Source organism: Euphorbia lathyris, chromosome 6, assembly GCF_963576675.1.
Source record: "Euphorbia lathyris chromosome 6, ddEupLath1.1, whole genome shotgun sequence".
Taxonomy (NCBI): domain Eukaryota; kingdom Viridiplantae; phylum Streptophyta; class Magnoliopsida; order Malpighiales; family Euphorbiaceae; genus Euphorbia; species Euphorbia lathyris.
Genome location: NC_088915.1, coordinates 90,259,000 through 90,269,002, shown reverse-complemented (window position 1 = coordinate 90,269,002; position 10,003 = coordinate 90,259,000). Strand labels below are relative to the sequence as shown.

The following is a 10,003-nucleotide window of genomic DNA, read 5'->3' as shown; positions in this document are numbered from 1 at the left end:
CATTTTTCGTATTTTTACCCTTTTTTTGTATTTTTCATGTTATTTGCGTTTTGACCGTTTTTCATGTTTTTCCCTTTTTGGTTTTTGTACTGTTTTTCATGTTCTCTATTTTCCGCATTTTTAGTGTTTTGAACATTTTTCTGTTTTTTATGTTTTTCCATTTTTTGTTTTTCACACTCTTTTACTGATTTTTATCATTTTTCATGTTTTTATCCTTGTTACCTTTTTCATGGGTTGTTTTCTTTTTCTCGCTTTTACCCCATTTTTTTGCAATTTTCATGGTTTTTTGTGAGTTTATTACACTTACTTAAATAATATATATTAAATATTAGAATAATAATGTTAATAATTAAAATTTTAAGATCAATACAAAATTATATTCGAGAGTTGTCTTTTAAACTACAAAACTAATTATTTTATATTACAAGAGAATCCGCCCTTTTGTGCTCGTTTCTCTCTACCTTTAGTGAAGTTGAAAAGTAATTTCCATATACATATATGTATTTGCTACTTTGCAATAGTTGAACTATAATTCTTTTTATTGTTTAAAACTTCAAAGAAATTGATCATTGATCAATCTTTACATATCAGTGTCATAAAGGGTTTTCAAGTAATTAAACATCAAAATAAGAAAGAAAAATGAAAAAAATTGGTTACGTGTGTGTATTTTGATAACAAGATAGTAAGTAGTTGAGTACGTTTGAGTTGAATTAATAATGATCAATAAGTCGGGAAGATGATCGGTTGATCGATAATGGCGTCAACTGCACTAACCATCTTGCTCGGAGAAGAGTAGACGTCGTCAGTCATGAAGAAAAGACGAGTCTTTGCAACTTCTTGGTATCAAATGAGATCAATGATCAATAAGTCGGGAAAATGATTGGTTGATCGATAATGGCGTCAACTGCACTGACCATCTTGCTCGGAGAAGAGTAGGCGTCATCGGTCATGTAGAAAAGATGCAATACTTTACTCATTGTCCAAAACAAGTCTTTACAACTTCTTGGTATCAAACTATCTTTTTTATCTACTACCATTCTCAGCAACTCTCCTCTATGACTTTCTATCAGTCTTGATACATGTGCTTGTGCCTCTTCTTCAGTCGTCGATCCTCGACTAAGTGCTACTTGTAATGATACACTGTTTAGTTTTCCTTGTGCGCCTTCTCTCTGCACATCCACAATTAAACACATTGTGACATTTTTATTAGTTAGATCCAGTGAACCAGGATTATAATAGAATTTCATTGATTTATTTATCTCAATAGACACTTGATCATTTGTGAGTCTCCCAATCATATATGAATATAATTGTAATATAGTTTAAATACAAAGGGTATTTTAGTCTTTAGGTTGTTAAGACAATTTTAGGCTAGGATACCATTGACTAATCCAACAGCTTATAGAAGATTCATTGGCAGGCTTATTTACCTGATGAGTACCAGACCAGATATCACTTATTCAGTGAATACTTTGAGTCATTTTTTGGCAAAACCTACTAACATTCACTTACAAGCAACTAGAAGTGTTTCACTGTATATCAAAGGAAACCCAGACAAAGGACTATTATGCTCTTCCAAATCCGAATTGGCTTTAAAAGCTTTCTTAGATGTTGATTGGGTAACATATGTTGATACTAGAAGGTCTATTACTGGCTTTTGTGTCTTTTTAGGACAAGCATTATTAGTATCCTAGAAAAGCAAGAAACAAGCAACGGTTTCAAGATCTTCCACAGAAGGTAAGTACAAGTCATGACTTATGTAACTGCACAAATTCAATGGATCATCTACATCTTACAAGCATTGCAAATCAAACACAAGAAACCTATTCCTTTGTTATATGACAATCAATCTGCCATTTATCTTACCAATAACTCTACATGTCATGAAAGGACCAAACACATATAGTTAGATTGTCATTTTGTTAGAGAAAATTTCAAAGTATGACTAATTCATCCACTAGGAGCCTCAACAACAAATCGGTTAGCTGATATTCTTACTAAAACTCTTCCAAGAAATTTTTTTTAGTATTTTATTAGTAATTTTGGAGTTTTAACTATATGTACTCTAGCTTGAAAGGAATTAATAGAAATATAATTGTGATATAGTTTAAATCTAAAGGGTATTCTAGTCTTTAGGCTATTATGGATCCATTATATAGGCGTTATCGCTAAGTAAAGTACAGTGTTGTGGTAAAGTACAGTGATGTGGTAACCTTTTCATCTTCTCTTTTTTTTTGTAAGTCTAGTGGACCAGGATTATAATAGAATTGAGGATGATTTACGTACCTTAACAGACACTTGATCATTTGTAAGTCTCCCGATCATACTCATGTGCATGAATAGGTTATTGTATTCTTGAGTTTGTACGACTTCCTTCGGCAACTGATGCCCCATGAAGTAAAGTGGGATTTGAACCACTGGTCCCAACGCAAACGAGACGTATCCGTTTGTTAAATATTCATACATGGTTGGAACTGTTTTGTTTTCTGCCCATTCTGCCTCCATCAGCATACTCCTTAGCAATGTGATCCACTGTTCATTAACGTTATTTGTTCAACGTTTTATCTCGCACTAAGATTTAATTTGAAAATACAAAAAATGACTTACAATATCAATTAAATGACTTTTGACGCATCTCCCTTGTTGTATTTGAGCTTTGGCTGCAGTGTCATTGATTGTGCCATAGATTGCATTGAAGAGTATTTCAACGTCTTTGGACTTGAATCCAACAACCGAGTGACTGTCCCATCTGCATATATATATAGTCAAGATTTATTTCAAGATTTAAAAAATTTACGAACTAAAGTTACTAAAAGAGACAAAAATTGCTAATTATATATTAAATTATTTGAAACGATTTGATGGTTTTCCAAATGTGTTTATTGCTTATAGGACATTATTTGCATATGCAGAAATGAGATTTCAAAATTAAAGTTACTTAAATCATATTTACGATCAAACATGTCATAAGAAAGATTAAATGTATTAGTTTTATTATCTATTAAATATAATTTGCTTGAAAATATTAATTATAAGAGTCTAAGTAGTGATTTTGCTTCAAAAATACAAGAAAAACTATTTTTACTTGATTTTCTATAATTAAATTGTAAAATATTATATTTTTGGTTTTATTAGCTAAACACTTTTATAATTATATATACCTCTCAACCAAATCTATTAGATTTAGTAGTTCTTCCATGGAACCAGCAAAGTCAAAGAAATCATCAACAACTGTGGTCAGAACTGAATTTTGAGCCCAGGCGGCTCGAGCGTCTGTCAGATGAGGTTGGAAGATATCAGACGCAACAGCGAAATACGCATATCGAATCTTCTGTCTCGCAAATTTCAAACTATTTATCTCGTATTTTTTCACCCATCTGCATTTTACATATGGTAAGTATGAGATTATTTACATTTATCCAAAGTAAAATAGAGTAAATAATTTATTAGTCCCTATATTTTTATCTAATACACTATTTAGTCCTCATAATAATAAATTGTTTAGTCCTTAGCTTTTGTTTTATTTAACAGAATAGTCTCTAAGAGGGTGTTAAATTGTTTAATAATTCAAATAGATGAGGGACTAAACTGTCGAATAGAACAAAAATTAAGGACTAACAAATGTATTTTTAAAATACGAGGACTAAACAGTGTGTTAGGTAAAAATATACCGACTAATAAATTATTTATATAATAAAATATGCCAAAGAAGAGATTTAAGTACCCCTCTAATTGCTCAAGCTCTTTTTGATGTATGGCTTGACAAAAGTTGAAATCTTTAGATGAATATGCCATGAGATCTTTGTTATCAATGCCCAAAAACCTACAAAACAACAAGGTTTAGTATGTTGTTTTAACTATTTGAATTAACACTCTGGATAATGCTCCATCGAAGCATTATTTCACGTTTATTGTCCGGTTAAAAATAATGTTCGCAATAGTGCTCCATAAACTAGGGTGAAATCGGACAAAGATTATACGATTTTAAATTTACAAAGAAGTCAGACAAAGATTGTTTGACTTCTTCACATAACATGTAACCAGAGCAATAATTCTCGGGTTACAATTTTGTCCGACTCTGTTGTTGGAAGTCGTTCCAAAAGTAGCACAATTCTCCGTGCTTCGTTTGGGTGGGACAAAACTGTAACTTGAGCATTATTGTTCGAGTTATGTACGATGTGAAGAAGTCAGACAATCTTTATCTAATTTCTTTGCAATTTTAAAATTAGATGTCTTCATTCGATTTTACCCTAATTTACAAAGCACTATTACAAGCATTATTTCTACCTGGACAATCAACGTGAAATAATGCTCTAATGAAGCATTATCGAGTGCATTTATTCTATCTATTTAATAATAATCTATTAATTGGAAAATCAAATTAACCTATAAGATGCTTTATGGGGTTGATTATTATCAATGTTGTAATTGCCAATGTAGTTTTTGCTCTCAATTCGTTCCAAGCTTGCATAAGGATGTTTGAGGGCATAATCCACCTAAAATGGAAACATACACGAGAAATGTTATTTTTAAAACATAATGTTCATAAAATAGCATTCAAACGAAAACAAACACGGACAGAAAACAAATACAGACACAAACATGAAACGAGGAATGCTATTAATGAGAAGTTTCTGTAATTACCTCTGCTTGGAGACTCGATTCTTGAATTGACCCGCTTGACAATGCCTGTTGAAGATGAGAAGCTGTCCATTGTTGAATTCTATCAAGAATAGGTTCAATTTGGAAGATTGAAGTCTGTGAAGCTTTGTATAACTCAAGAATAGACTTGGTGTCGTTATTGTAGGAATGCAACAAATGTTCTTTGTTGTCATAATCACTTAATACATCTACAAGAGTTTAAAAAAATAAAATAAATCATCAAATCCATATTATTTTCGAATAAATTCCCGGAATAATGCTTCATTGGAGCATTATTTCATGTTGATTGTGCGGTTAGAAACAATGCTCATGATACTGTTCTGTAACCTAATGTGAAATCGGATAAAGATCATTCGATTTTAAAATTGCAAAGAAATCGAAGAAAGATTGTCCAACTTCATCGCATCTTACCGATCAACAATGCTCGGTCTATATTTTTTGATATCCAACAAGGATGTTGGACAATTGTTACCGGATTATAACACAATTACATATGTAGTGTTGGACAATTTTCATCTGATTTAATATTGTAAAAAAACTAGATGAAAATCGTTTGATTGCTTCACCACCTATGTAACTCGAGCAACAATGCTTGGATCACGTTTTTTCATTCTTTCCACAAGGAAGTCGGACAAAGATTGTTCAATTTCTCATCACAAGAAAGTCCGATAAAGATTATCCGACTTCCTTATTGGAAGTCGTTTCAAAAGCGACACAGTTCTCCGTGCAGCTTTTGGGTGAGTGTTCTTTTTCCAATTTCCATGTAATAGGAAGTTGGACAAAAATTGTCTGACTTCCTGGCAAGAAGAACGACAAAAACGTAACCCAAGCATTATTGGTCGAGTTATGTAAGTGGTGAAGAAATCAGACGATTTTCATCCGATTTTTTTACAATTCTAAAATCGGATGAAAATTGTTCGACTTCACCAGGAGCAATACACGTATAATTATGTTTAACCCGACAATTGCAATAAAAAAAAGTTTCTTAAATTCGTAGAGTTTTAAAAACGAACCTGAAGAAACTTGATAACCATTTAGTCTAAGGAGACGAAAAGTCATGGCACAACATTCAGTATTCAAAAATATTTCGTCACTTCCCTTTGTCCAAGACCTGGTCATCAAAACACAATATAAATGAAAAATTGAATTCCAAATGACATAAATAACCAAATTAGACTTAATTAATACATCTTTAACCCCACAACTTATCTGGAAAAAAAGTCAATACCTTTGTACTTTGAGATTTTTTTTGTTAACCTCCTAAACATGCTTAAAATGATTAATTAACCCTTTGAAAATACCTATTAACCTTTTGAACTTTTTTAAAGTTATCTATTATCCCATAAACTGCTTAAAGTGTAACATTTCTACTTTTTCAAAATTTCTCCTTACTCTAACACATGGATTTAAGGGAAGTTCACGAAGTAAATTGAATATTTTAAAAGTATTCAGCATAATTTAGTTTTTTTGAACAAGTACAAGGAGTTAGGAATATATTAACCCATGAAATTAGGCTTAACACGTCTTTAACTCTTGTAATTGTCTTAAAAAAGTCAACTCCCTCCTATATTTAAAAAAAAATCTATTAACGATCTAAACTTATATAAAATGATCAATTGACTATTTAAAATTTACCTATTAATCCCTTCAACTTTTTAAAAGTGATATATTGCCTTTGAATATGCTTAAAGTTAGAGGTGGCAATTTCTGACACGAAAACACGATTACAGAGCCAACCCGACTGACACGACACGATTGACACGAAAATCATTTTTCTAGCATTTATAACATATAAAACCATATGGAACATAAATATGAGATAACACGATTTTGACACGAAACATGATAATTGCCAGGTCTACTTAAAGTTGTAAAATTTCAACATTTTTCAAAATTTCTCCTTACTCCTCCACGTGAATTTAAAGGGTTAATAGCTTATTTTAAACAAATTCAATGGCTAAATTAAACATTTTAAAAGTATAAGGGGTAATTAAATTTTTTAGATAAATACAAAGGACTAGAAATGTATTAAGCAATGAAAATTAAGATGATATGTTTACCTATATACATCATCTAAAACGGTGTCGAATTCTTCCTTGAAGTGCCTATCAATTCCAAGTTTTTTCAAGTTGTCAAGCATAGAGACATGACTGTAGATATCTATTGGATACAGGGTAGGAACTGAAAAGAAACAAAATGCAAAATCAAGAAAAATGGTAAATTTATGTAGGTAAATTCCAAAAAAAAATCCGTGTAACACGAATTGTCAAATGTATGTCTGTAGTTTTTTTATGACTGAGGTTTCTTATTTTGCTAAAAATGATGATTTTTTAGATTGATTTGGTTAAAATGATCGTCAACGATCTCAAAATGAAGAATTCTTTAAATTTTTCATTTTTCATGTCGTCAACAGTGTCAACCTAAAATATCAACATGTTTAGAAAAACGATTACCTCAGTAATCTCTTGATCCCAAAAAAAAAAAAAAAAAACACCAACATACATCTCTCGTAATTTGTGTAACCATATGGGCTTTTTTAAGGATGAAATCCATATTTGGCCCATGTGTTAACCAAAATCTTGTCATATATGATATTTAACCATTTTTTTTTACGAAAAGTTCACTGATTCTTTAATTTTTTACCACATTACATAATTTTTGACATGTGACAATTGTTTAAAAAAAAGTAATGAGACAAAACAATCCCCATCCCCACTGCACCGGATTCCGATTGAGGATTCCCCGTTCCTGCTGGGACGGATCCCGACAGGGACGGGAATCCCCGCCCCATTTACATGAGTAAAGAGCATTGAAAAAAATATCACGTACCTGCAGAATCGAATTTTTCGACCAACGAATTCAAGTAATCGAAGCATTTTTCATCACGAAGTTGAAGAAAAGCAGCAGCAGTAGTAGAAGGTGAATTAAAAAGCGAACCATTACTTCTTTGATACTTAATTATCTCATTCCAATGATGTTCATAAGATCCCCCAATCAATCCTTCCGCAACACAAGCAACGTCTTTAAAACTGTCCGATCGTATCTTCAAATCTCGTTCGCGACACATTTCGCGAACCAAACACGAATCCATAGGGATATTTAACCCCAAATTCACTCCAGCGTACTCAATCATACCAGCGAAAACAATATCAAACCCGAACGGAGAATTCTGGTGATTATCCGCGACCGCCCAGAGATTATTAGCGACGAAATCGAGACCTTTATCGACGAGTTGTGGAGCCGTATTCCAAGTTTGGAGAGCAAGGATTGCAGCTAACGTTGAAGTAAGTGACTCTTTGATTAGTAATGGATGTGTTGGATTAAACGCCCATGATCCATCCGGATGTTGATTCTCTAAAAGCCAGTTTAGAGATTTCGGAAATTGAGGAACAACGTCGTTTGTTTTCGACGGTATCATTGCGACCCAGGCCGTGTCGTATGATGAAATTGGTAGCTGTAGCGGGAGTTCCACATTTAACGCCTCTTTCAATCGCGTTGTGATTGGGTTTTTTTCTGCTATAGATATAGCGTTGGGTTTATTGTACTGCCGAGCAGACAGGCCCGGGCTGCTGCGGCTGCCGCTAGCCGACAGGCCCGGGCTGCTGCATTCTTTGGCGATACTGGGAGGGGTTGAGCAGGACAGCAACATTTTTTTGGGGAATTTTGATTTGGGGGAAAGAAAGAGAGAGAAGATAAAAAAACTTAGTGTTATGTAATTAATGTTGTGACATTAATATATATATGGGCAGTTCGTATAATATATAGTATTCAAACTATATAATAAAAAAATAAAATCATAAATGGCTGCTAAAAGTTCAAGCTTGACTTGACAGTCATGGCTGCCTACGCATTGTGCGGGGAAGTTTCAGAGATGAAATCAAAACAAATTTATATTAATATTTAAAAGAGGTTTGGTCGGATGAACTTATAGGGTAAATTACACCCATGGTCACTAAACTTTACCCAGTTTAACATTGTCGTCCATGAATTTGTACTTTTTTAATACTGGTGGTCACTCAACGCCTTAAAACGATCGTTGACGGTCTCAAAATAAAAAATTCGAAGAGTTAATGATATTCTAAGTAACTTTAATTCTTGAAATTTTTTGGTTTGAGGTCATTAAGTGTTGTTTAGTTAGGGGAGAGAGTGAATTTTTAGAAAGAGAAAACTCTAAAAAATGTGATTTTGCAAAAAAAAAAAATGTGATTTTATGGTAAATATTATTATGAACAACTTTAATTCTTGAATATTTTCATTTTGAGGTCGTTAACAGTCATTTTTAGGAGTTAGTTAAAGTTTAGTGAGCACGTGTGTTAAAAAGTGTGAAGTTCAGTGGTCATACTTTCAAGAATTGAAGTTCAGTGTTTACAATGTTAAAATTGATAAAATTTAGTGGCCATGGGTGTAATTTACCCTGAAATAATACTTTTATAAAAAAAATATATATATTAAATTTTATATTTGAAAAATATTTTTCTATTGTTGAGGTAAATTTTATGAGAAATATATTGAATTTTATTTGTTTTTTATTTTTTTAAATAAATTTGGTTTGTCCGGTTTAAAACCGAACCGAACTGAATAGTTTGGTTTTATTCGGTCCGGTGTAAGTATAAATTAAGTAATTTCAGCATTCGGTTCGGTTATAACAGATGTGCACCTCTAATTATAACATGTAAATTTACATTGAAGGCTACAAAACTCATTTTCACGGTATGATCACTAAAGTTCAAAAGGAATATAAAAACTATTTAACTTTACACTTTTTAACATTATGACCATTAAACTTTAATCAACACCTCAAACAAATGATATTACTTTTCAAACAAATTATTTTACTATTATTCGACTAATTATTTAATTATCACGCCCAATCTTTTAAATGGTTAAAATAAAATAATAAACTTAATTTTAATAAAAAAAAGTCATTTTCAAATAAAATTCGTATGGTTTCACGCTTCTACTGAGCTACAAGATAAACTCTGTGGTTAGCGTCGTTAGCCATTTTAGGTTGATTTTGTCAAATTTGACTGCTAACGATCTCAAAATGAATTTTTTTTAAGAATTAAAATTGTTTAGTATCATATTTACTATAGAACCATATTTTTTATTTTTCAAAATGATCATTTTTCTAGTTTTTTCTCTCTAAACATTCACTTTCTCTCTCCTAAAAAACAACACATAAATAACTTCAAACCTAAAAAAAATTAAAAAATTAAAATTGCTTAAAATATAATTTGATAAGGTGTTTATGGTGTGGGTAAATTACATTCCAACTTTACTCAATTTCACTATATAGACTATTAAATTTCAAAACCTAATATAAGAGTCATTTAATTTTACA

The 10,003-nt window shown here is 31.7% G+C and overlaps 1 protein-coding gene across 1 annotated transcript; it reads right to left on the bottom strand.

The window, feature by feature from the left end:
• Positions 1 to 518: 518 nt before the first annotated feature.
• LOC136233946 (terpene synthase 6, chloroplastic-like) lies at positions 519 to 8,383 on the bottom strand. The gene is made up of 10 exons (XM_066023682.1): positions 7,492 to 8,383; positions 6,723 to 6,843; positions 5,676 to 5,773; positions 4,645 to 4,850; positions 4,387 to 4,496; positions 3,725 to 3,823; positions 3,162 to 3,377; positions 2,608 to 2,749; positions 2,287 to 2,532; positions 519 to 1,169 (listed from the first exon to the last, which is right to left on the bottom strand). The coding sequence occupies exons 1-10, from the start codon at positions 8,309 to 8,311 to the stop codon at positions 861 to 863; spliced, it is 2,367 nt and encodes a 788-aa protein (XP_065879754.1). The 5' UTR covers positions 8,312 to 8,383; the 3' UTR covers positions 519 to 860.
• Positions 8,384 to 10,003: the final 1,620 nt, after the last annotated feature.